Source organism: Neltuma alba, unplaced genomic scaffold (genome assembly GCF_004799145.2).
Source record: "Neltuma alba isolate B1F8T4 unplaced genomic scaffold, ASM479914v2 tig00012192_pilon, whole genome shotgun sequence".
In the NCBI taxonomy this organism is placed as follows: domain Eukaryota; kingdom Viridiplantae; phylum Streptophyta; class Magnoliopsida; order Fabales; family Fabaceae; genus Neltuma; species Neltuma alba.
In genome coordinates this window covers 346,967-374,884 of record NW_021636732.1, presented here as the reverse complement: position 1 = coordinate 374,884, position 27,918 = coordinate 346,967, and the positions used below count along the sequence as shown (strand labels likewise).

Genomic DNA, 27,918 nt, shown 5'->3' with positions numbered 1-27,918 from the left:
GAAGGGAACAGAGGCAATATATTTTACATTAGTTGTGCTTCTGAGTATCCAGTGTGAAGCTTCAGGGTGTCGCTCCAAGTGGGGTTCTTGTTTAGAGTGTAACGAGCTGCTAAGACTGCTGAGGCAGCAACCATTGATGGGCAATACATTATGGTGGCATAATGCATGGCTCCCAACTCAGAAAGAAAATAGACCATGTTTTCAAACTGAACAATTCAAATGAAAGCCAACGACCATAAGTTTCCATCGTGAGAAGAATGAAGCACTGACCACAAAAGCCTTGAATTAACAAGGTCATTAACTTACTTTCTCATCAGGAATGGAAGCCTTGATGAAACGAACAAGGAAAACGTAAGTGGTGGGCACAGTCAAAGTCCATTCCAGCTTGTTTAATATGGTTTTCTCCATCACTAATATCTGTTCGTGAGTGTAAGCTCTGTCTGAGAGGCAAACAAAGTCATTAACCTCAGGTGGCCATATTTCTTCATACTTGGATGCCATGAGCATGGCACTGATGCCAACCAATTGGAGTTCTCTCCTTGGCACGGTCTTGGTGGCAAGAAAGCGATCAATTATGTTGGTGGTGAGATAAAGAGTCTCAAGCGAGAGCTCGAACTTTCTGTGGACATCTATCAGCCAATCCACCAATATAGCTCTCATCCTCTCGTTGAGTTCAGGTTGCGAGTCCATGTAATCGTGAGGCCGGTTCTCATGCTGCATCACACAGGCATGATGTATCAAAATTGCTATTTATTAATGCAAACAGACATAACGAGTTTATTAAATTCAGGGAATGTGATTTATACCTCGACCAGCTTGTAAAACTTGTAAATTTCATCTATATATTCAACTGCAGCAAGTTCATTTTCAGTGTCAGCTGCGTCTATGTCAACAATCTGCTCCTTTGGCTTCTTAGTCAGACCACATGCTGCCTGCAATAGGACATAGTATGGACTGAGAATTCACTAAAAATAAGGCAGCGCCATACGAGGAGGATATTCCACCCCCACTAACCTTGCTTCGAGCAGTGAGTACGGAAGTAAGAGTGCGTGATTTCTTCTTAGAGTTGGCATCTCCTTCCTTTTTCTTGTTCGGAGACTTCTCTTTCTCTACCTCTTCTTCTGAGCTTATGTCAATGACTTCCTCGGGCTTTGGTTTAACGGTGACTTTCTTCTGAGCCGGCTTTGGTGCGACTCTCTTAGCAGCTACGACTCCATCAACGACCGGAAGAGGTGCATCCACCTTAGCACAAGCTTGTTTCTGCAATTTAAAAACAAATAAATAAGCAACCCAAGATTAATCCTATACAGCCATTATACCAGTGAATGTAAAACTCAACAATTGACCCAAGAACTGAAACAAGTAATAGGGCTAGACCTTGTTGTTGTCAGCCGCAGCTGCTGCCTGGGCATTAGCAAGTAGTTGGGCACAGAAACTCCTAAAAGAACGACAGAAAGATAAATAGAGGTTAAGATCAAGACTGCAATGACCAATAAAAGATGAGCATCATATAGAAAGCGAGAGAGACCTTGTGATAGGGCGGTTAGGCTTGACCTCTACTCCTTTTACGTTCACCAAATTTCCAATGTCGCCCAGTGCTCTGCGGTTTCTTCCTTCTGCCGCTGGATTTTTCTTTTGCTGCTTACCTCCCTCGACGACTGCATCACCTATTAGATTCGCCCAGAAAAATAAGAAATCTTAACAGGGGTGATAGATCGATATAAATACAGATTAATGTTAATGATTTAACATCCACGCCAAAAAAAAAAAAAACCCAGAATAGAAAGAATGCCCCATTCTGCATGTGGATGAGATCGTGAAAAGATTTAAAATAAACCCAAGAAATAAGTTTGACTCTTTCCCCTCACTCCCCACAGCCTTCTTCCCAAGCCCTTTTTTCGTATTAGACGTTCTTCGTCCCGAAAATCCGGACAAGATCTTTCTTTTCTACGCTGAACTATACTTCCTGTCTTATCTATTCGGTTCAGTCTTTGCAAATACTTGAGAGAAAAAAACGAATCGACCAAGTAATTATATCCTCAAATGATGCTGTCCATTGACAAATCCTAGAGAAGCGCAGTGAAACCAGATTTCGCATTTGTCTGTAAGCGATAGACCAGGTTTCACTCAAACCCACAAAAGATGTAAGAGAAAAAACGATAAGTGAAGGATACTAATCCCAGTAAACAAAGAATGAAAAGAAGCACGCATAGGAATGGATAAAGAATGAACATTTTACGGCTAAAAATTTAAAGATACGGGAACAAGATGGGGAACAGAGTACCTCTGGCCTGTGGTGGAACGATGGGTCTCGAAGCCATTTTCAACACTCTGCGTCTGCGATTCTCCTTCTGGGTTTGCTTAGAGAGCCCCTTCTGAATCAGTTAGCGCTTTTTCTCCGTGTCTGTGTCTCGTTAAGTAGGACGAGGGGAGGGAGAAGAAAAGCCCTTCCTTTTTGAAGCTGAGAGAGGTGACGCTTCTCTTCTCTTCTAACGGTCGAATAGTGCCGAGTTTTAAACCGTTGGATGCTCAAGCCTTATCGGACGGCACAATGTGGCTTCCAAGTTCCAACAGGAGAATTGTAGCCGTTGGAAATTCAAAAAGCATCTGACTAGTGCGTACCAAAAAAATAAAAAACGAAATATAATGTGCAATGGGCCTTCATGGCTTGGGCTTCGTGGATGGTCCACGCTCCCGTTGTCAGTTGAAGGCAAGCAAACACCTGCGGCGCCATGTTATAAAACAATTTTTTATTTTTTAAAGCTGTACAGGAGAAATGTTATTAACTAAGGGAGTGTTTGGATAATAATAAAATCATAGTTTCAGAAGTGTTTTTTACGATATACGAAGTAAATATGTGAAGAAATTTATCTCGATTTACGAAAAAAGTGTTTTTGAAAAGTGATTATGGAATTACCCAAACACCCCCTAAAACTAAATTAAATTAAAAAAATATGAGAGTGAATTTAGCAATAATATCACCAACATTACTTTAAATCGGCACTCGCCCAATATCAATATTGATTATTAATGTCAATATCTGTTCCCAAAAAAAAAGTGTCAATATCAATATTTAATATTTATGTAATATTGATATTTAATATCCAAATAATATTAATATGAGCGTTAATTATTCGATCATTCGTTATACTTGGAACGATGCCATTTCTCAATCTCATAGTTAGATAGCATCAGTCTTGATAACATAGTGACTTCAGCTACACCTTGCGTGTTTGAGTCTGTAGTGAATTTCTTTTACAATTATTTATTTATGTCTTCTTCCCTCCTATATTAGAAAGACGAAGGGAAAAGAAGAAGAAAAATTGACCAGGGAAGTGTGGTTGGTCCTGACTTCCCTGAAGTTCTTAGAAATTGATTTTAATGATTCCAACATTAATAATTCCCGGATGAACAAAAATTGATTTTCACAATCAAACAAATGCGAAAAATGAGTCTTACTATTATCATTGATAATATCAACGTTGCTTTTTGGGAAGATTATAAACCATGATTTGTAATTAAAGCTCCGGTAATTGATTAGGGAAAACTTTCAAGTATGAATAGGCAATATCCAGTCATCAAAAAAGTAACTAAGTAGCGAAGGCATACTAATTTATTGTATTGACAAAGGCTTTTGTTCGTATCCAGATATTGATAACAATATTTTGTTAGTGACATTTTTTTTTTGTTTTTTTTTTAATTTAAAAAACTTATTTTGAAGACACTAAACAAGCATAACCCTTCAATTGGTGCCGGCGTCTTTTGAGCTAAGAGAACTTCATTGAGTAACGTGAAATTCTTTCCAGTGAGACCACTATTATCGAGATTCAACGCTGCTACATCCTCAGGACTCAAACTTGAGACTTGAGACTCCTAATTAAGTTAGAACCTATATCAGATGAAGACGCTAAACAAATCCTCTTCAAAGTTTCATGATTACAACAAAGTAAAATAAATTGACGGAAGACATATTGCATTCACACACTCACTGTGCAACCTCCATTTGAGGAGGGTTTCAACGTAGTATATTATTTTAACTGTGAATAACTTCCCAACAGGAAACTAAGCCCTGATATACTGCCTTCTGTTTTCTGCATGATCATATGCTCCACTTGAGCATTGCAGAAGAAAGTGAAGGTCACGAGGCAAACTTGAAAGATGGACAATTTGTTGCAGGAATTTGCAAATCAGACACAATAAACAAATGAACTAATGATCATCCCCACATGGATTTGTTACAACATATGATTAGGCAAATAAAAAAACATGCCTAAAAATGCAACCAAGTTAGCAGAAACCCAAATTACAAGGCTCCAAAGCATCCCTTTCGTAACCAAATAGCCACACTCATGTATTATATACTCACACCCAAAAATCAGAACAATACTCACAATTGTTGAAACTCAGTCAGTTAGGTTTTCTTCTACACTAAATCATCTGGCCCTGCGAGCACAACCTGCCATGAAATGATCATCTTTTATTAACTTCCATAGGAGTGTTGAACCAAGTAATAACTTAGCATGCTGGGGCCAGGGGTCCATTTTATGGGAAGAATATTGCTAGGAACTTGGCGCAATAATGCTAGTGTAGGAATCCGTATATATAATCTGGAGAGATAAAAGATACGTACATTGCAATCAAGAGCATGTTTCCTGGCAACCATGATGGCGGCATTTCTTTCTCGCTCTGATTCAAATGTCAATACAAACGAGAGACCCTTTCTAGCTTGCCAAAACACTGCCTTCGCTGCATTACTGGCATCACTTCTAACTCCACACAACTGGTAATCAATTCAAGGTTAGCATGACAAACGTAGCCAAACAAAAAAATCGAAGAATTTGTACTTCACCACATCGTATTCGAATAAAACATTGTTTTGTGATTTGACAATATTTACAGTTCTCTACTAGGTTGTCATATCAAATAGGATATAAAATGTAGCGGTTCTGAATGCCAAAGAAATTGATACAGTCAATGCCAGGGGAAGAAATCACAACCACTCTAATGAAATGCAAGAGGGATTAATGCAACAATCAGATAAACTATTGTAGATTTTGACTTTCAATTTTGAAATCCTCAGCACAAGTATGAAAGCTGATAGCCAAAATAAATACCTGCATTGCTGGGGAATATATTTCTCTAGATTTTGTTATCCAACCTCTACATAGCTTTATCCTCATTTTCCCCACATGAAATGAATGAACAGAATGTGATGAGTAATCTTGTCCATTCATCTGAGAGATAACTACCTGTCAAGATAAAAAAACCAATCGTCATAAGGACTGTTGTGTCAAGAATGTCAGTTATTGACATGTAATGACAAAGTTATGTCAGATTTTCAGAAATGGAAGAAACAAGATGATCATAAGTTTCCATATGCATGGTAAATTATTTTTCAGCTAGGAGGAATCAAAATTACGGAAAATAGAAAACACTATGGATAACATACATTAAATTCTGAATTAGACTTTCGTAGAAGTGTCTCCACATGGCTTCCAAGTCCTGCAACTGTCAGAAATTAAATAGTTAACCTCTTACTTCTACTTCTCTAAGCCTCAATAAATAACGTGGGAAACAGAAACAATTTGTTAGCAAAAACAAAATATCCAGAATTAAGACCAACCAGGCTGAATAGGACCAGTCGTTATTGTAAGCTTTTTGCCATTGGAAATAATGTCTACTTGTAAGACTCGCCCAACATCAGAGGGATCTGAGGCATAAATTGATCGGTTGGCTCCTGATGAAAAGAAGTAAAACCAACATCAGAGGAAGAACAAAAAACAAAATCCTGGTAGACTAATTGGTCGTTGGATAACAGAGCAAAAAAGATGATTAAATTCAAATAAGAAATATAAAGTGACTAACATAAAACTAAAAAGATAGTACCTCCAGATCTAATTATAAAGCCTTGTTTGTAGTTTAGAAACGAGGCCTTATAATTAGGAATAGAGGTAGTAAATAATAAATATGATCCTGCAACCTAATTGAAGCCATACGTTTATTGAGACATTCAATCTTAATATATTCCAATTTTTCCATGTCAGCAAAAACTTAATTGGAACTATCAGAAGGAACACCTAGAATGAGTTGAAAATATTATCTGACAGATGATACAAGCACAACGAGAACTAAATACATCATATGCTCGTTATGTGATGAGTTACGCTCAATAAAGAAAAGCATCCACTTCCAAGACCACAACTGGAAAAATGAAATCGATTAAGAGAGAAACTTAATAAATTATACCTGAAATTGCTTCCCTCCAGCTGCCTTCAGATGACAAGCGGTACCATTGAAATGAGCATTTTGAAATTGGTGGCACCTCCTCCGAGCAAGGCTGCACTCGTAGGCATGAACCTAATGTCTCAGAACCATGTAGTTTATATACACAATATTTGTTTTCCTCACTCCTCTTGCTCATTGTCAACTGGAAAGGAGGAAATGAATTTATTAATATTCAAGAGTATGAGAATTGTAGGTTAATTGTTAGTTGTAAATGGTACCTGACAGTACAGAAGATGAGGTACTTCAGGCATCAATTACATCAGGTTTCAAATGACTTAACTAGGAGAGAAACACATGGCTTTGCACAATCATATGCTTGTTATGGTGCTAAGTTATGTGATGCATTATGCTCTATACTGAAGAGAGAACTCGTAGTTTTCAAGGAAAAATATTTCATTTTAAACATTACTATCATGCAGCTAAGAGAATCATGAAAAATCTAGCTGCCAGTTCATAACTATGTCAGTAGAATTAAAACTTGCTTTAAGATCTAGTCAACCGTTCTACATACTGGAATAATCCACATAGCTCAGCCTGTAAAAACAAGATTTCAACCAACCTCCTTCTGCAGTTTAATTGAAAAAATAGATTTTTCTCGAATTTGATCCCTTAAAGCACGAAGTTCATGTTCCATGGCCATCACCTGAAAATATCATAATGATCTGTGATGATCAATTTTCCATCATTATAAGAGTATTTGTATTTGAATGTGATATATACGTGAATTATTGTCATTCTCATTAAAACTCTGTCAAAAGAGGAATTCATCATCCCATCAGTGCCAACATCACCATCACCATCACCATCACCATCGTTATCATCATTAAACTTGGTATCATTATACAATTTACAGTGATTCAGAAAATCAAGAAAAATAATCCACTCAGCAATAATAAGGGGGAAGAAACTAAGTGCACCTTGCTTGGCTGATGCAGCAATTTGATCCTTCTAGCCTCTTGAACCTCTTCAACTAGTTCACCCACATCCTGACAGTGAGGAACATCAGATAGTGTATATCTGCCATACTCAACAAGGAAATGACTGCGCAGTATTTATGAGGCATCTTTAGTATAATTTCATACCCAATTATTGTTATAAACTGAAGGATGCTAGAACATGATATGAAGGCTGAAAGCAAATGATCAGCAAGAATCACCTTCGGTGACAATAATATAGCCTCTCTCAAACCAGCAACTGGCTGGCTGACTCTCAGTCCCATTTTCCTTTTCTGGATGATCCTAATTGTGCATATAGCTTTGATATAAAGAAACTAAAAGTAGATGTCTTCTCTAACCCTAATCATTCAATTTTCTCTCTCGAAAAAATGTTGAGGGTATTTTTAAGCAATCCCTGAAATAAATGATGCCTTGTACAAAGAATGTAAAACAACTCCTCAAAAGGTCAGACAAATTCATATGTGTCATATAAGATGGGCCGCGGGATGTATATGACAGGCACATTCAGTTCAGACATCTCAAATTCAGGGGGAGCAATAAGCAGCCTGCAATATTTTATAACTTTTAGATGATGTTGTGGCGTTGTGCTAGTGTCAATAAGCAGATCAATTTCTTAAAGGTTAACTGTTTAAACCATGAGTTCTGGGCTGCTTAGGAGAATGTCATCTGGTGGCAGTGTCTTCACCCACTGACTTTTTTCCCCTTGTTCTTCCTCCTTTTTTCCCCCCTATTGCTTGTTTTGCCTTATCCCACCAAACTTTACCAGAACTCTGGTGTATCCAAACTCCAGATTCTTCACCTTACAGAAAATGAACTCCTATTTTCTTTCCTAAGCCCATATTACTTGGAAGTTTTTTCATATATCTCACATATGATTCTTCGATCACATGACATCAAACCATAGATGCAAACATCAGAAGACACACATGCATACATATGTAATTAAGAAGCTTGTGAGAACCTGTGTCTTAGAGGCTTGGGAAGCGTTCTCTTGTTCCTCCAGGGCCTCCCCAATTCTTAGCACCACTGCCCTAGCGCTCTCAATTTCAGCACAAGCAAAAGACTTTTCTTGATTAACCAATTTTTTAGCATCTTCAGAAGCCTGTAAAACAAAGGAAGTTTCAGCATGAAGGAAAAAAGTGCACGAACTGCAAAATAAAAAATAATAATAATTTAGGGAATACTTTAGAAGGAAAAACAATGATTCCTACATGAAGCAACACAAAGCAATCATCACCACTGGCAGAAATTTCAGACATTTTTACCTTGAACAGAGGAAGAAAGAAAACCATTCTCCCTCACTAATCAATAGCATTATCTTTTTAAGTCATGTGCAACTGATTTTCAAAGTACATATGATGTAATGATCATATATTCAAGACCTAACCCGCATTTAGTATCCAATGATAGGATTGAACAGTCTCACTGTCTTGGTTGAACACATGGTGCTAAATTGCAATTAGTGATCACTCAGACTCAAGGGCTCTTATGAAAAATAGCCTGTACCAACCTTAATTTGGCTTCACAATGATTGACCTTTGAATCGATAAACCAAGATAATATACCCATTAAGGTTTTTCTTCGTTTTTTAGTGTGGAGAAACATAATCAAGAAAGGCATTCAAATAACCCTTTAAGACAAAGTAAAACTGCCATAGATGACCTGCTTGAGAAAGTTCACTAGCTTTTTCACTTCAAACTTTTCTTGAATCAATTCACCTTCCTTTTGAGTCAGCTTAACCGCCAAAGCTTCCACCTGCATGGTTTCAGTATGAGCACTTAGCACGAGTAACAGAGAATTAAGGGGTGATTCCTCCTCTTGATTCACGCACTGAGAATAGCATTTAAAAATCAGTCACCCAAAAATTCAAGCCACCTTCCATATGGTCATTGGTTATTGTCATCTTTCTTTCTAATAAATTGAAGGGGTAATTTTAGAAGTCGGCGGTTGACTTTCATATTGCAGCAGTTTCAATTTTATGTCAGCTGAAGTGGCTATAAAGGAAGTTCATCCATCAGTCATGCTTTTTTTCCTCATGTGTCAGTGTGCGTGTGTCACGAGCTTGTCATTTCAAACTTCGAACAAAGAAGTAACTCAATAAATAAAATAATTTGATATACATACCATAGAGATAGCTTTCTCTACATCATCCTTATTTTTCCCTGCTAAACGGCCTCTTAAGGACTCTAATGCATCTCTTAACTTTTTCAAAAGAACATGTCCCTCCAAGGATGCCACTTCTCTCAGCTTTGCCTGATTTCCATGAAAATTATAGTGGTTTGTAACACCGCCAGAAGTTGATAAAAGATATGAAGCAAGCAATATTGCAAAATATTCTAGGAAGAAAAAATTGCACGATATGAATGAACTGACTGAAATGTGGGATCAAGTTCGTAACACCCATCTTTTGAACATAGAGAAGGTATACCAAAGACTGGGGAAAAACGGACAAATCTAATGTGAATTTGATAAACTATGGCTGATGGAAAAGGAATATGAAATTGCAGACCACAAGGAGGCTGAATAAGAAGAACCTCATTAGACAGCTTAGCTGCTGCAGTCAAGTTTTTGTCAAATTTACTGGCAAGGTCACGGACTGAGAGACGCTTGTGCTGCTCTGACAAATGGGAAGCTTCCTGTTCAATAACCTCCTTCAATAAAGGACCTTGGTTATCCTCTATTGGCTCCTCCAGAACCTGATTATCAGGCCCTAGTTTATATTTGGGGAAACTGTTAGAAGCAAAGCTCACATCAGCTGAAACTGGCAAAGCTGCTTCCATTGGCATCTTGATCTCAACGACAGGACTTATCTTTGTCATGATTCAGTTCTGGTCAAAGCGAATGGAAAATAACATAGTATCAGATAACACTGAAGGAAATTCCCCTAATGAATCTACCGTGTGCTTATGTTCAGGATCAGAAGATTGCTTTTATGGGCTGCGCAATCAATCAACCACGGCTTAGTGAAGTTTATTGCACTGACGTCAATGCTATAGCAAGAAGGTAAAATCATTGTTAAAAAATATTAAGAAATAAAAGGTAGGACTTACATGGTTATAAATCAGAATCACTAACCGTCGCTACCAGTCGAATTCTAAGAAATAATAACCATAGTTGTATAAGATGCTTAATAATTTGAAAAAATAGGCAAAAATGACTCAGAAGCCTGGGACATAATAGTCAGTGATAAAGACAGAGAGGGGGTTGATAAAGTGAAGGCGGAGTTCATATGAGATCATGCAAGAGAACATTTTGCTTTTACTGGCAACGACTGACTGCGAGCTACACAACTACATGACTGAGTTCTAAGAGCCCGCATTACCAATTTTAGTCTGCCTGACAATAATTTTCTGCCTAATTTACTTGACAGGAAACAAGAGAACAAATATAAGAACAGAAGGTAGGACATGCGCTTGGGGCAACAAAAAGCAAACGGAAAATCACACAGCTGAACAAACAAGAAAGCATCTGGAAAGTCTTAGCTCGGCCGTTTCTACTGCATGCAACAAAATGCAGCTTGGAGAGTTTAGTAGAACTTACAATCAGTGGCCAAATGTCTGATCAAAACATAGAGCTAAGCTAATTTGGAGAGTTCTGCTGCTCTGCAGAGAGCAAACAGATAGTTCACCAGTACGTTCTGCAGAAGAGAAAGAGGATGACGGGTAAGGGAGGGGGGAGCACAAAGGGAGAGAGAGTTAGGTGCAGAAGAAGAAGAAGAATCTTAAGAGGAGGTTTAGCGTTACTTTCTCAAAAGGTGAAATAAAATAAAAGCTTCTGTGTCTGACCCGTTTGTCTACCCTGAAAAAAATGGATATGTAATTTGTTAATGTGCCATTCATAGGGGAAGTGCAACCCTGGGGTGAAATCGTAAAAAATGCAAAAGTAAAGCCAGGCGCATTGCCCGCCTCCCAGAAATGGACCATGTTCTTCCCCAGTGAGCTGGGTAGGCCCTGTCCTGCAGTTTATGACTCTGACGTCTGGCATATCTTGGAGATGGTGGTCACCCTGGTTCTTTTGCTCCTTTACAGAGCATCAAGGCTGGGGGCACGTTTGGTGAATTCGCATGCTAAGGGGTAAAGCAGTGGGAGAAATAAAGCAGGCATAAACAGAAGAAAGGGAAATAAAAGGAGGTAAATTTTATTAGTGTGATTATTCATTATTCCACTTTTACTTTCGTGTTCGGTTGAAAAGCACTGGGATCCGAATTAGCATTGTGTTTGGTGGGGTGTCGTCGTTCAATGGCTGGTTTTCGACCTCGCGCCACCATGATCCTTTGACTTCTCGCTTTGACCGATACATATTACTAAAAGAATTCTACTACTTATCTTATCCTTAATATAATATAAGATCTGATTATTGAGTTAATTTTGATCCTAAATATAAAACTTATTTCTCACGTTTATCAGTATTTCTTAATTTATCCCTAATGATACTTCCTGGTGTTTAAAAAAAAAACATGTCATATTTTTTATCATTAACTAATTTACCTGATTTTTTTAATCTAATCAAATTAATTAAATAGACTTTATATTAAATATCTTCACTTAAATAATGAAATCGCAATTATACGTAACATTGAGATGCTCCTAAAGTCTTCTCTTTGATCGCTTCCTTTTCTGGCCAACCTCTTTTTATCCCTTCCGGTGGACCACGCTTTTGCGAATAGCCTATTCCAGTGTTACATTCAATGACATGTTAATCTTGGATAAAGCATATTCTAATTTTTAACATCCTTTGTTATTGGGGGTGCTAATTACAGCCTTTCGCCTGGGGCAATTATATAGCGCAAACGATTAATTTGTGTAAATTAGATATTACTACTTTCATCTATTAATATAAAAGCTATTCGAACATTCAATTTGATTATAAATATAAGGTTTCAATCTATTTTATTTTTTATACTTATCATTTTTTAAAAAGTATCATTATAGTATCTGTACATATTAAATGTTATATCAAATAATAGTTTAGCTATATATATGATTAGTAAAAGTATTCTAATAAAAACAACACTTGTTTATTATAAATAAACAACTTAAAATTAGTTAACTAAGTTTTATATTAAAGACGGAGGGATATTCAACAACCGTGACTCTCAAATTCATACATTACTTGACATATGTAGACTACTACTTTTGGTGCTCAATACAAGACTCAATCGACTAAATTTTAATAAAGTTATTAAATTATTTTAAAATATTTATATTTATTATTTTATCCGAACTGCATACTTAGAAGTTAATCTAATAAATTAATTAAATATTTTAAAGATACTATATAATATATGTTATAATTAATAAATAATTTAAAAACTTTCTTAATTTTTTTAAAATTTTAATCCCTTAGGGACCACGCTTTTCGAATAGCCTAGCCAGTGTTACATTTGACATGTTATCTTGGATAAAATTTCTAATTTTTTCCTTTTTATTGGGCCTAATTCAACCGTAGCTTGATGGATGGACACGACAAAAATTCATTTTCGCGACATTATATGTCGTTGCTTGGCTAATTTTTACTCTTTCATTTTAATATAAAAGCTATTCGAACATTCAATTTGATTATAAATATAAGGTTTCAATCTATTTTATTTTTATACTTATCATTTTTTTAAAAAGTAATCATTATAGTATCTGTACATATTAAATGTTATATCAAATAATAGTTCTAGCTGATATATATGATTAGTAAAAGTATTCTAATAAAAACAACACTTGTTTATTATAAAAAACAACTTAAAATTAGTTAACTAAGTTTTATATTAAAGACGGAGGTAATATTCAACAACCGTGACTCAAATTCATACATTACTTGACATATGTAGACTACTACTTTTGGTGCTCAATACAAGACTCAATCGACTAACCTGGAAATTTTAATAAAGTTATTAAATTATTTTAAAATATTTATATTTATTATTTTATCCGAATTGCCATACTTAGAAGTTAATATATAATATAATGATATAAATAATATTTTAAAGATACTATATAAATATGTTATAATTAATAAATAATTTAAAAACTTTCTTAATTTTTTTAAAATTAATTAATTAGGGTAATCAAAACCATAAATAAGAATATAAGCTAGCTTGTATTTCCTCGTGCAGGCTGGAGCCAGTGGTGTTATCATTGGGGTTGAAATGATTTCGAATATGAATTAAGTTAGCCTTTTTTTTTTTGGCCAATAATTGGTTAGCCATCAACCGTAGCTTGATGGATGGACACGACAAAACTTCATTTTTCGCGACATTATATGTCGTTGCTTGGCTAATTTTTGGGTTCCGTGGTCTTTTTTTAAAAAAATATAAACAGAAGTCGTGGCTCTGTCCAATAAGTATTCCCCGGATTGAATTGATTCTGCCCCGATGTCTGTTTTTAATAGAATTTAAAGTTTGTCTCATTGAAATTATCAATTGTAAAATTTAAATTAATTAATCATAAATTTATATGATTCATTACAGATAAAGGTAAAAAAAAAACAACTTTTTTTAAATAAAGCATGCATGAGTAGGAGATACTTGTAACAAGAATTGAGTGATCACTTTTTCGCCTCCAAACTACACGACTCCTTACTATCCCAATCATTGATAAGATTAACTAACTTTATAATTCTTATATTGATAATAATATTCTAGAAAAGAAAAAGTGTTCCTTTCGATTTTGCCTTTCACGACTTGATATTTTTTTTCCACACGTGTATTATTATATGTGCGATATTTTTTTTATTTCTTATATGTGATTTTTCCTTCGCTCCTTAATTACTAGTTTACCTGTTTCCCCTGTTGACGTGAGCAGTTAAGGAGTGTTTGAATGAAATAAAACTATAATTTTAACGATTTACGAAATAAATATGTAGAGAAATTTATTTCGATTTGTGAAAAAATATTTTTAAGAAATATCTATAAACTCATCCAAACACTCTCAGATCATAAGGATGGGGATAATAGTTGCGCTGTGAGAGCATAGCGCCTAACAGGGAGGGCGGAGACAGCGGTGGGATTTCAATGAGCGGTGGGATAAATGGCTCATTTTTGCAGTCACGTGGGAGAGGGATCATAGTTCCTCAAAGGAATCAACTAGGCGTACTATTTGCGGAGATTAATTAATTATCACGCCATTTATTTTGCCTGCCTGCGATTATCCTCTGCGACAATATTTAAACAATATCGTAGCTCCGGATACGGACAAGTCGTGTCCTTTTTAGCGCAATTTTAACATTGAAGTAATTATCACTAAAAATATTTTAAAATTTAGGATATAAAAACAAAATTGCTTTTTAAAAAATATTAAGTTCTAATAAAAAACACTTCAAGATGATTTAAATATAAAAAAAAAATAGTTATTTGAAAAGCATTTCAAGTCGAAGAAAACGTACGTGAGTATAATTTAAAAACAGAAGTCACGACAAAAAAAGAAAGAACTTTTCTATATGTACAATAAACTCTAGAAAGAATGAAGAAGAGTGAAGTTTAAGAAATTTATTGCTGTGTGGTTGATGCTTTTGTGTTGGCAGAATTTTGCAGTCAGGATAGGAAAGATGGAGGTTCTGCCTTTCTTTTCTGGGGGGTTAGAAAATAATGCAAAAGTGAAGAGATTTGGAAAGCAAAAGAGCTTTGCTTAGGCGAGGGACAAGAATGATTAGTGAGGGGAGTTGGGAAGGATTAGGATTTAAGAATCGGGGCAGGGCAAGCGAGTAATGGCCTGGCCGTGGATGTTAATGGCGCAGATCGTAACCGTCCACGCGAAGGAAGAAAGGAGCGCGTGAGATTGATTGAAAAAGGGGAATAGAATTAATCAAAAAGTGGGATTTATGGTAACGGCCATTTTGGACTGACGCTTTGGACTTTGGGGACCTTCTTTGATACGGATCGCCCTGGCTTTTGGCATCACGAGGCCAACGTTCACGCCTTTGCTTCCCTGTTTCATGAAAGTGCTTTGTTAAGGTCTTAAGGAAGGCCCCATTTCTCACCCAATAAACGCTGTAAATCATATCACATTTTTAGGATATGTGAACTGCACTTTATAGTCACCTTTTGATTAATTACATCATTTGGGATATAACCGCATTTCTCTATTATGCAGCCATGTTTTGATAAATAAGTTTTGGAGAATATTTTAATTTACACGTCTCGTAACTTTGGTTTTTCATCCGATGATAAGACGTGAAATTAAATTATTGATTTTGTCATTATATTGTATCAGTGGTGGGAGATTATTGACACCTCATCATCGCTCTATTTTTAATTTCCGTGGAACGATGTCTCTTTCTAAGCTGGTGCTGCAATGAGTGGCGGGCGGGTGGAGAATTTGGCGAGTCATCACTTAAACCGAGCTGGTGCTGCAATGAGTGGCGGGCGGGTGGAGAATTTGGCGAGTCATCACTTAAACCGACCCAGTTTTCCTAATGATGAGCACAACCACATTGCTTCCAACCAACAACAAGCGGCTCTATCTCGCATCTACTTATTAGCTTCGGACTTTGGCCTCTAATAGTAGAGTAGTACTATCTCACTCCTTAGACCAAGCAAACCGAGAGAGATAGGACACAATTATAAGCAGGATTCATCTCACAAGTTCATGAATATTCTAATTAACGCATGCCTCGTTGCTTTCACTCACCTCTGCCGCATATAATTATGTATGTAATTATATACTACTTCTGATTCTAATTATAAAATCTCATATATTATATATAGTTTACAGGATTTTATAATTAAGACCGAAGATAATATAATAAATACACTCAGAACGTGGGCAGGGAACTAGGAAGTAGGGTTTAATGTTGACTCTGAGACGCACCTCCATCTTTCCAGTGTTGCTTTGCCAAGCTCTGGTCTTTATCTCTCCTCTCTCTCTCTCTCTCGCGTCTTTCTTTAACTTTTGGGGTCCTGTACATCTTTATCAAGTGTGCCCATTTTATTATATTATAAGAGACTGGGGGCACCACTTTTTAATATAATATAATTATGGAAAAGGCGATGGGGTCGTAGAATAGCTAGGAGCCTTCATCACGGGCACATGGGTAGGGTCCAAAATTATTCTTTCACCATGACCAAACCAATACCAACCCTTCACATTCCCCTCCGTCTGCTTCTGCCTTGGTTGATCGCATATTCCACGGCCACGGTCAGAGACGGCATCATGCTGATTGTAAAAAAATTGCTGCTAGTTAGGGAAGGCTGCCTTTGGGACATTATTAATTAATCGAAATTGGGATCTTTATAAATGATGATGATGGGATATCTAATATGAGCATCATTGATCTCTCTTGCCGGGGGAACAATTGTTCGGCCGCTGCCGGCGTCCTCGCAAATATATATTAATATTAGCTACGGACCAGATCTGAGATTTCTGTCCTTTTCTTTTCTGCTTCGCATTTTTAAAATTTTTCAAGATGAAAATGATACTCACCCTTTTTTTTTTAACCAGCAAAATGATGCTTCACCTAATCTTAATGGAACCCCGGGGGGGGTCAACGCTGCCTTCTTGTGGAATGGACTAACCTCTGAGGTTTATTGTGCTATTGGGCCTTGTTATGTTCCGCCTGATCTTAGAAACTTGAAATTGGGCCCAATTATGGCCCAATATCTCTTGTCCCGCGTGGGCTGGAGGGCGTTTCAAGTTTTGTAGCGGGCCTTCAATACAAACTGATGCAACCCAATGTCACATAAAAAGCAGAGACTGTTTGTACCAAAAAAAAAACCAAGAAGAGACTAATATGTGCATGATAAATAAAATTTCCATTTAAATATTGAATGCTTTTTTTTCGGTGAATAAATTTTTAATTTTAATTCCGACCCTTTCAATTGTCGCAGCTTTTCTTCGGCCACCCATTTGGGCTGCTTGCATGATAGAACTGGAAAAATATATTTTCAGCTATTATCATCTCTCCAATTATTAATATAATTGTTAGAAAACTAATTTATAAATATTAAAAAAATATTAATTAAATTAATTATTTATAAAAAAATATGTATTAATTTTTTATGAAACATCATCTTTAGTCAATTGCATCAAAACTATAAATATAAGGAATAAAGTTAAAAAAAAAAGTATATGATCAAATTCAATCCTCCAACTAATTTATTTGAGCATGCCGCATGATGGTTTTATTCAATTGGCTGAATATGTGTGTGGCGCTACCTATTTCAACTCAGTGCAGCTAGGTTGTGTATTCCTATGTGTTTTAGTTCCTTTACATGGCTCATGGGATGTTCACGGAGCCTGATTGTCCGTTATACTAGCCCAAGCTCACAAAAAAAACCCCAACCCGTCCTTAAAAAAATGGCCTAAAATAAATATTGGGCATGTTTGGGCCAGACAAGTTGTCGGGCTGGGCTGGGTATCAAGCACAGTATGCTGCCCTACCCATTTGGCCATGTCCGCACAAATATATATAATTCTATTTATATATTCCATCGCCTCATATTTATCTCTTAAATCGAATATATCGTTATCAATCAATATTCAGTGTTCATTATATTTATTTATTTTCAAATAATTTTGAAAGTTAAACGTGTTATTATTTACTGCGATTTGTATAGCTATTCTCTTTTTTAATGCAAACATTATGACCATTGGCGATTTGTATAATTGGTCCGTCATCTTATGAGTATTTGGGAGTTATGAAAAAAAATATTCATAATTTGGTTAAGAAATTTTAGAAATTAGAACAGCAATTAAATTTAATAAAATATAGTAACAACATTTTTGTTTGTCATAGTTCACTCCTCCTAGCTATTATAAAATGTAGTTTTATAGTATATTAATGAGTAATAACTAAATTAAGGTTAAGTTGTCATTTTAATATAAAGTTACATCAGATTATTTAGAAGAACATAAATAACTAGTTAATTAATATAGTATATTGATTCCTTGGACATGAAAACCCACTCTTCCCAGCCCGCATTTGTTTAGCCCGAACTTACTAGGACTTTTTATGGATAGGATTAGATAATAGGTTGTATTTTTCAGCCCGTTTATTTTTTGGATTGGGCATCAGTAAAAATCCTGTCCTATCTAGCCCTGCCCGTATGCAGTCTTAGCTTGTAGAATTTATATAGACTGACCGATGGGGGTCTAGAAACCATAATTAACAATTTATAGTTATAAAGCTGTTATTTGCAGCGCATTGGCTGTGGCGTACGCAAGTGGGTTTTTGGATTCAGTTTTATGGCATGCGATATAATTACGTGAGAAAAAAATGTATCTCAATTTATATAAAGTACTGGTTTAAAATGTTTTAATAGGCTTACCAAACACCTCTCGCTTTAACTGCAATCCGAGCAAGCATCAAAGTTGACTGGGAATGGAGTACAACAGGAAAAAGGGCACTTACGTTCTACTTTATCGCTCAGATTTTTTGATCTGACTTTATCACTCAGATTTGATATCTTGCAAAAGGCCGATCTCTCTGAATCTATTGGTAAATCCAAAACAATAAACATCCAAATCTAAAAATATGACCATTTATTATCTTCTTTATTCCAGCCACCAAAAATTCTGTGCATTCTGTCTAACTGTCAAATAAATATTAAATTCTCTAACGTTTATAATGAAGCCTACCTTTAACAAATAATTCGAAGATTAAAATCATATAATAATGACAATAAAAGTAAACAACCATAGATCAAGCATGACTCGAGGCAATCAATTCGGATAACAATTAAAAAGTAATTGAAATTCGTTCAAAAATCAAATCAAAAATAAAATTTCAAACGCAATTCAAATTAATCTTTTTTGACTAATGGAACTTTAGAAGCACTTATATGAATTTTGTCAAGTAAAAAATTACTCAAATAACTTTTGACTTTGGAAATATCTTCAAAAAAAGAAAAAATTTCCAAGCACAGTTATTTCTCATTAAAGACAATTATATTTAAAGCATTATCATATACTAAATGTGGGTATCTTTTTTAATAAAATTTAAACATTAATTCACTATATTATAAGGAATTAACTCTTTCCCTCAAATTCAACCATTGATAAAATTTTAAATTGTTCAGGTAAAAAAAATTTTAATTTTTTTTTTTAAAATAGAAACCAAATATGCCCACAAAATCCGGTATGTGTGATGCAGAAAAAAGCGAACGTCGCGATGTAAGCGACGTATAAGGGCGTCTTGTCTCAAACTCGTCTTAGCGTGAGGGATGGGGCCCGCCTGCTTTACCCCCAGTCAACATGTTCAGGATTTGATTGCCTCCGCTGCTCCGCATTAGTTAACCCCCCCCCCCCCCCAAAAAAAAACGAGAAGATATTTTTCTCCCAGTGTATCTCGTGATAAGATCGGATAACATACAAAAACGTTTCTTAAAATTTGGGCCAGCCACCTCACGGCCGGATATTTAAAAGATATTGCGTGTCTTTATTATTAGATTCCAAATATAACAGAGTAAGAATTGAAATATTTACTCTTGTAATACTGAATTATTATGCATTTATTTAGACTAAGTATTTTTATATTTTAAAATAATTTAATAATTGGACTATAAAATTTTAACTAATTAATAAAAGCACCTTCATTATTTACTACCTTAAAAAATTATAGTCCTGTATCCAAAATCATCACCTAATACTTCATTTCATCGTTCATTGACAGCATGATATCTCCTCTCGATGGAGCTGCCCAGCAATAAACTGATTTTATTTAACATTAAATAAAAATTACCTCTGGTTCTAAATATAAAAGCTAGTTGACTAATTTAAATAAATTAAAAAAATTAAATTAATTATTTGTAATAAATATGTGTTATCTTTCTTAAAATATCCTTACTAATCAAGTGTATTGGCTAAAACTACCGTTATTAGAATGACTATCTTGAAAAAAAATACATAAATATGAGAGACAAAGTGGATTATGATTTTATATTTAGGATCAAAATAAAAGTCAAATAAAATCTTATATTAAGAACCGGCGGTAGTATATAGTGCATGAAATGTATAATCTTCGTTAGTCTTGCAAATTTAAGACGATAGACTATAAAGACAACGTTTTTCCTTCACTTGAGGAGAATCTGTGTAATATGTATAATACAAAAAACTTCAGCAAGTCGTGCTCGTACTACATAAATTACAAGCAACATGACTTATTTTTTAAAATGCGTAGCGCACAGAAGTTTTATTAAATTATTACTAAGTAGCTGTCTGCCCATAACTTGTCCTTTGTAGGGAAAATAGCAGCTAAGAATCTCATAAAAAGGTCAATACTAAGTCAGGACCGCATTAACCATCAAAGCATGAGTAATTTGTTTATATTTGAACACTGAAAATATTTTTTAAAAATCCTAATTTGTATTAACTTTTTCGATGAGGTTTTAATTGTTGTTCCTCTTTCTTTCATTGAGCAGTTTCTTGGTCAATTTCAATTGGCTGCCGCCTTGTCGGGGTAAAAATGGTTTTAAGGCTTAAAAGAATACAACAAACGGGGCCATGAGATATAACGGTTTCTTGCGAACGAGGTAATGAAGGTAAGCAAATACTTGAGATGCATGGATTTAACTGAGAAACGTGTGAGGTGCGACGTTAACGAGGAGGCGACAACTAACGAAAGCAAGGAAAACAAGACACTCCCGTGTATCTACACATGTGGTTTGAGAGCTGTTTAATTAGGTAAACACCACGACAGCCTAGTTAGGTGGCATCTTTCCGTCTCATTTTCTCCCACTTTCCTCAACCTTTTTTTGTCTTTCCAAGTTCCTTATCTGTTTTCTTTAACCACAAAAAGCCCTGTTTTTACTTCCCATTTGGAATCGCAGTGGTAGCTCCCATGTATTCATGCAAGCGATTATTGCTAATTATGGCTTAGGTCAATGCTTGTGGAGCATATTGAATAACTTGAAAGAAAGGCAAAGTAATACTACCTCCGTTCCTAATTATAAGACCCAGTTGACTAATTTGAGGAGATTAAGGAAAGAAGTTAAGTTAGTTATTTGTAATAAATAGGTATTGTCTTTCCTAAAATATCCTTACTAATCAACTATATTGGTTAGAACTACAATTATTAGAATGACTACCTTAGAAAAAAATGTATAAATGTGAGAGACAAAGTAGATTGGGGTCTTATATTTAGAAGCAAAATAAAAGTCAAACAGAGTCTTATATTAAGGACCGGAGGTAGTATATGATCTGTTTGTGACGGAAGGATAAGATCACTTAATCTTTTTGAGTCTTTATCCTCATATCATGGTTCATTTGTGCTCAAGTAAACACCTCACCGCCAAGAAGGGAATTGCCGCGGAAAGTGACTTCCCTTCCCCCCCCCCCCCCCTACTTTCAAACATGGAAGGATTTGTGCTGGTGGATCAACTTGCAGACGTGGTCCCTCCCGCTTTCAGAAAGGGACTCTGCTGGGCTCACACCCACACAAAACTCATTGAATAAAATTGCAGCAGCCACGCTACGCATCTCAATGCTTTAACAGATTACACGGTTATATTCATGGAATACGATATCCAGAATCTTGTCTTGAAAAAACAGCCAAAAAGATTGCCTCAGAATATGGTCGCGTTTGACTGCTCATATGATTTTTCATGTAAAATAAAAAAATATCAAACATTATTTTGTTTTTGAAATAAATTTTACTTTATTTTTATTCCATTTCTTTTCTATAAGGTTTTGGGTAGAGATGAATCATAATAAAACCGTGATTCATAAAGCCAAGTGGCGGGTCTGAAGTTAGACCAATTCCATTGTTCTGGACGTGGGATCGATTCATGAATTCAACAAGGCGGTTTCATCTTTCATGTAAAGTTGAATTTCAAATCACTCATGAAAAAGGAAACCCAAGGCCGAAGGAAAAACAAGTTACTCCCAAACACGAGATGACGGTCAAAGTACGACTTGATGGAAGAGTAACGACTCTAGGTATTTCTGGTTCTCTTTTATGTACAAAAGCAATATTTTATAATGAAAATAAATTAATTTATATAATGCTCATAAGCTATTCATGCACATGTTTTTTTGCCGAGTAGTTGAGACACGCGGACTTCAGCTGGCGGTCAAGAGGAAAATCGATATTCCAATTCCAAAACATATTTATCAGTTAGATTAATATTAATATTCACAAATAAATATAAAAGTCAAATTAGGGGGAGGAATTGCGGAACAAACTTTGCGGCTTGCATTAATGAGAAGGAGGGTTTGGTCAAAACGGATTGGGTATCGTGGAATTCTGAGCTCGTGACTCAGCCACGCCTAAGAAAGAGTCCCATTAAACAGAGAATGAGAGGAAATGAGTCAAGCCGACCCCAAAAGGCATGTCACCAAATTTACAAATACAGACACGTGCTCCCACATGAAATATTTATTCAACTCTATCTCATCACTGCATTCGTCATCACTCACTCCCCCCCGTCCATGATAATTGATACGAGTATTTCACAAAACGAACAAGGCATCAATCTTCCTTTCGCATCTCTACCCCAGAGTATTAGATACATTCTATATTCTATTCAGATGCCTATTCCCAGATCTGTTTCAATCCACCCATATGGAATGTAATCAAATTCTGCCCGCATAAGCCGCCCTAAAATGTTCTAGTCATTGCGTGAGTCTACTACATCAGAGTCGGGGAAAAAAATGGGATTTATATTATAGACAATGATTTTAAACCATGTCAGTTGAGCGCCAAAGTTACCTATTGGATAAACAAATTGATTTGTATGTATACTACGGGTCTTTAACTAAGGAAATAAACAGTGTTTCAGAGTTTACTTCCCTCTCAATCAAAACAGCTCGAACCAAGTAACAATTGTGAATGTGTTCCTTTTAACGGCCAGGCAGATCCGGCTTCAGTCCATAGGATGGCCTAGCCAGTTATTGCTCTTCCACCATCAACTTTAAAAGGAAGGGTCGAAAGGACTTGGCACACAATGAAGCTCTACCTTCGTCCCTGGGCCCAATTCCTGTTTTGGTGCTTCATAGGTTTGAAATGTGTAGCTCTGTGGCCAATCCCTCCTTGCTTGGGGAGATCATGCAACTCCATAACCTGGATTGTTCGCTGCTTCTTGGCTGCAAGTAAACAATGAAACACGAGGCTCGTCATTTAAGTTTTAAAGCCCACATCACAATTAACTTGAAAGCAAAGTTAGACAAAATTGCAGACGAGATTTCTAGGGAGTCTAACAAACCAATTTCGGCTTGTTGATAACTCTCCTGAAGTTTCCTCTTGGTAGCTTCTAGCTTCATTTGGACTGAAGTATCATCTGCACACTTCGACTTCTGATAGAGAAGACATGAATGTAAGACAAAACTTAAAAAATCTAAAAAATTTGACACACTCAGGCAGAGATTCTCCCTTACATCTTGCGGACCAGCAAGTGGCCTCTTGGGGACTCCACTCCTGTCCATCTTTTGCAACATCCTTGGCTCCATATTCTCTCTTCGTTGCATGCTAGATTTTAATGGTCTGCCAGGACCAGAACCAACAGTTGCTGATTTATTTAGCTTCGCAACAGCCTCGTTTTTCTTTGCTTGCTGATTCCTGCTATCTCTGACCATGGCTTCCGCCCCATCAGAAGCCTGCGGTTTCCTCTTTACTATGTTTTGATTGTCCAGAGCTGGTCTTCTGCCATTTTCCCGGTTCTTGATGAATTCCCCACTCTGTCGAGGATCTGAAACAACATTCCCCATTCATGATCATGAATCAAAGAAGTGGGGAATTCAAATAAAGAACCGAAGAGCAAAAGCGAGCTAAGAGTAAAAGTTGCAAATTCAACTCACTTCCATCATCATCCATGCCATCAAAGAACTTTGAACCATCCAGCAATGACATCCAGCCATGAATATCGAAGTCAGTTTCTAACCATCAAATACTGCACAAAAGATATAGGACAAACGGCAAAAGAAGAGGTCAGTACCTGTGATAACTCCATTGATGCAGTTTGAGCTGCAAAGAAAGCCCCTTCATCCATAGGAGGTGATGGAAGGCCTTCCTCCTCCTCTTCATCAACAACAGATGGATTTACTGAATCTGGGGTACCTTCAGAACCTACAGATAATTATAAGAAAATCCACAATCAATTACAAACATTAACAGTACATTATTAGAAAGGAGAAGAAACAGCAGGATTAACCTTATGGCTACCAAATGAAGGCGGGAAACATAATCATACCTGCATTTGTTGTGGTTGCATTGACCCACTCATCCACCATTTCTTTCCAGCCACTGCAATTCAAAAAATTCCGTTTAAAATGCCAATATTTTCGATCCATTTTGCAAGTAAGCAGTTAAATCAGAAACCACAAATGCAGAACCTCATAAATCATTCATGTTCAGAAAAAATCACACGACTGACGTCTAATACACTGATCAAAAGTTAGGTTTTCACAAGAAATAAGCAGTCAACAAGGAACAATGGCAACGAAAGATGTGCCCAATAATACATAACATGTAACAGACAACAAACAGGCTCATTTTTCTCCCTAAGACAAGCTTAAGATATATTCATGGCAAATAAGCATCCGGGAGAAACTAAAACATACTCAATAAGAGTCCGTGCAAGCTGACGAATCTCCATTGATCCATGCTTCCGGAAAGGATTGACAGCCTTTCCAATTTCAGTCGCCTGAAAAGGTTAAATCCGTCAAAAGATTTTCCCAGAAAAACAAGAATAGAAATGAAAAGGCCATGACGGACACTTTGAATGACAAGAGATGATTTAACTCAAACCTTTAGAAGATCCACTGTCAGTTCCATCAGCTGTAGCCTCCTCAACGACTCGAATATTTCCGAATCAGACTGTTGCAACATTGAACAAAACAACATGAATGAGTGACCAGAGGATTCAAAAGTCTTCCAAAGAACCAGATGCATTTAAAATTGTCGCTGCCCAAAGTCAGGAACCTAATCTCCAATCAAATTGCAAAATCAAGAAGCATGAACTGAAGCATACGATTAAAAGCTGATGAAATAAAAAAGAGGAAGAAAAGAGAACAAGGGAAGAATAATCTAAAAGCTGACAGCCAGAGCATTTTGTAGGAAAGAACTGAGAAGACCATACCTCTTCTTCGCAGTTATGTAGAATTTCCTTGATTCTCAAAGTCTCACCAACCAGTTGAGACTCTTCTTCAATCTCATCCGTCAATGCTTCAGCTTCTCCGTAGCTAAAATTGCTAACGTGATTCATGTTCATGTCTCCACGGTCATCTCTGCTACTATGGGCCTTGCTCTCTTTACTTGCACCTGCTTCCACCTCAGCTCCGTCTCTATCAAAACCACTCTTGCAACCTCCATCGTACTCCTGGTCGACACCGGACACCGCCAACTCCACTCGCTCACAACCCAAACAACGAGTCATCCGACAAGAAAACAACCGTTCCGCGATTCTATCTCTTCGCAATCGAAACTCCTTTGGACAATCAGAGGCGGCCACCATGATCGCATGGTCTATAATATCAAATATATCGGAGTTCGCGGTTCGAAAGTAACTCCTCCAGTAATCTAAGGACCGGGACTTCATTTTCACGAAAGAAAGCCCACAATACCGATCAATTGTAAGAAAGCCAGATCAAAAGAATCGATTTTACAGAGGGCAATCAATGGCAGATAAAACAGAGGATTCTCAAGCGATAAGGATATGGCATCTCAATAGCAAAGAAGCAGCTGAAGCTGATATTGATGCTGCCCAGAAATCAGACTCAGATGGTAGCTCGGAGCTAAATTTTTTTACAGTGATCCGACGCAAACAAGGGATTCCCGAAAATTAACAATTGGAGAGTTAGCACTTGTAAATTTCTATCCTCGAAGAAAATGCGGACGAGATTATCGTCAATCTCGGGCAGACAAATAGGGGTATACGTGGAATGGGAGGATCCAAAAAAAGGTATGAGAATGAACAGAAACCAACACGGAAACAAGAATCGTCGCGTTTTATCAGATTGTGAGTTAGCCAAGACCTTCAGGAAAGGTAATAAATTTTAATTTGTTGTTGGGGAGCGAAAATAGAAAAGGAAAGAAAGGGGCGATAATTCAGGGGAAGGCCAAAAACGAGGAGGAATAGTATGTCTATCTACTCCACTTCTGTTTATCTTTGCTGCTCTCTACGACGAATACCGGGGGCTTGACAAATCCAGAAATACTGGCTCTTCAAAACCACGCCCTCACAGAAAATGCGTATACAGGCAAACGCATTTGTTATGATAAAAAATTGGAAAAGTACTGTTCCAGAAACGTAGAGGGAGGGAGAGGGCGAGTGGGATCGTATTGTGTTGAAAATGAAATAATAATAATAATAATAAATAAAAAACTGAGAGGATGAAAAGGGCGGAGGTGATATATGAATAAAGTAGGTACTGAATGTGGTGAGATACAGATATTAGATATAGAGAGATATGGGGGAGAGGTGGGCTCTGCTACGAAGCGCGCGCACGCCTCGTTCCAACTTCGAATAGATTCGGTCGCTCTTTCATGTGATGCGCTGGGTCTGGAATTTGCATCTTCTGAGACTATCGGGGTAAATTAAAAAAAGATGAAAATTACACCATTAATCGTATTTTTCCCCTCTGCTTCATCCAATAAGATAACTTTTAAAAATAATCCGAATTATTATGGCCCGTCAAAAAAAAAAGTCCAAATTTCATGGCTCAACCGAAAACCAACCTTGTGCTTTTGCTTGCATGCTTGGTATATACCAAAGCTTTTCTTTTTAATTTCACGGGCTCAGCTAGAAATAAACATATGTTGTTGCATAACAATTAATTAAACAAGCGTAATAATTATTGAACATGGTTATCAAAATGGTTGACGTAACCCTGCATGCCAATAAAGTCATGCTCTTATCACCGGCTTTTGGAACTGTTACGCCAGGGCGGGCAGCATAATTGCTCTGCTTCCACTCACTTATTTTGTGCTACTGATTCATGCCATTAGTGCCACGGAAATATTATATTCTAGTTGTGACCCGTGCCTTTTGGTTTCAGGTGCATTAGCCTATGATATTTGGTCATGTATTGATCCACATGTACGAAAAATCAGCTTTCTGTCTATGCATAACAAATAAAGTTTAATATATGTATTGAATAATTAATTAAAATAAAAAAGTAATTAGTTTTGATGATATTTTTTGCCAGCATTTGTTTTGGTTCTATTGTTAATACATGCAATGAATAAAATTGGCACAACAGAAATTAATTACAGATTTTCATAACTAATGAGAATAACTTTTAAAGATTTTATCAGCTCCTTAAACTTAATTAGAGATAATAACGTGATTTTGAAATTTAATCCATGCAGTCAATATGAGTCAGTTTTTAAATTGATAATAATGGTGACATGGAACGTTGGCTGCTTGGGTAATTGTATATAATTTTTAATTCAAGGTACAAGTAATAGACAAGCAATTTATGCAAAACATCTCATGTATTTAATTAGTTATGTTAGCTACACGCGTCAGCTAAAATTTAATTACGTTGATGTCAGTTTTCATACAAAATGGACATCCCTCTCTCCTAGCCTTGCCCGAGATAGCACTAACAAACAAATTGAAGTTCTTGTTCCGAGTAGTTTGGTAATTAATTGCGGCGTCCGAGTGTCCAAACTCCTCATTGGACAGCACAGGGGTAAATATTTTAGGGTGCGTTTTTTTTTAAACTAATAGTAATATTTAATTCTACTTTCAATTCTTAATATAAGATCTTGTTTAACTTTTATTTTGATCATAAATATAAGACCATAATCTATT

At 36.3% G+C, this 27,918-nt stretch overlaps 3 protein-coding genes across 5 annotated transcripts; all 3 read right to left on the bottom strand.

Moving 5' to 3' along the window:
• Positions 1-23: 23 nt before the first annotated feature.
• Positions 24-2,394, bottom strand: LOC114724589 (G2/mitotic-specific cyclin S13-6-like). The gene is made up of 7 exons (XM_028910962.1): positions 2,285-2,394; positions 1,529-1,667; positions 1,378-1,438; positions 1,015-1,260; positions 807-932; positions 307-714; positions 24-206 (listed from the first exon to the last, which is right to left on the bottom strand). The coding sequence occupies exons 1-7, from the start codon at positions 2,319-2,321 to the stop codon at positions 24-26; spliced, it is 1,200 nt and encodes a 399-aa protein (XP_028766795.1). The 5' UTR covers positions 2,322-2,394.
• Positions 2,395-3,985: 1,591 nt separating this feature from the next.
• Positions 3,986-11,000, bottom strand: LOC114724519 (stomatal closure-related actin-binding protein 3). Of its 2 annotated transcripts, XM_028910871.1 has the most exons (14): positions 10,985-11,000; positions 10,782-10,878; positions 9,776-10,069; positions 9,366-9,494; positions 8,904-8,996; positions 8,203-8,343; positions 7,203-7,271; positions 6,845-6,928; positions 6,247-6,427; positions 5,624-5,737; positions 5,450-5,508; positions 5,115-5,249; positions 4,631-4,780; positions 3,986-4,456 (listed from the first exon to the last, which is right to left on the bottom strand). In XM_028910871.1, exons 3-14 carry the CDS (start codon positions 10,058-10,060, stop codon positions 4,424-4,426), a joined length of 1,473 nt encoding a protein of 490 aa, XP_028766704.1. In that variant the 5' UTR covers positions 10,061-10,069; positions 10,782-10,878; positions 10,985-11,000; the 3' UTR covers positions 3,986-4,423. The 2 variants fall into 2 exon arrangements, with proteins under 2 accessions (XP_028766704.1, XP_028766702.1); XM_028910869.1 differs by lacking the exon at positions 10,985-11,000 and having other exon boundaries at positions 10,782-10,962.
• Positions 11,001-22,804: 11,804 nt separating this feature from the next.
• On the bottom strand, positions 22,805-26,545 carry LOC114724604 (probable mediator of RNA polymerase II transcription subunit 26b). 2 transcript variants are annotated; one of them, XM_028910978.1, is made up of 9 exons: positions 25,240-26,545; positions 24,909-24,977; positions 24,722-24,804; positions 24,352-24,404; positions 24,097-24,227; positions 23,960-23,987; positions 23,540-23,850; positions 23,368-23,455; positions 22,805-23,248 (listed from the first exon to the last, which is right to left on the bottom strand). In XM_028910978.1, the coding sequence occupies exons 1-9, from the start codon at positions 25,696-25,698 to the stop codon at positions 23,118-23,120; spliced, it is 1,353 nt and encodes a 450-aa protein (XP_028766811.1). In that variant the 5' UTR covers positions 25,699-26,545; the 3' UTR covers positions 22,805-23,117. The 2 variants fall into 2 exon arrangements, with proteins under 2 accessions (XP_028766811.1, XP_028766810.1); XM_028910977.1 differs by having other exon boundaries at positions 23,368-23,458; positions 25,240-26,538.
• Between the last annotated feature and the right edge of the window lie 1,373 nt (positions 26,546-27,918).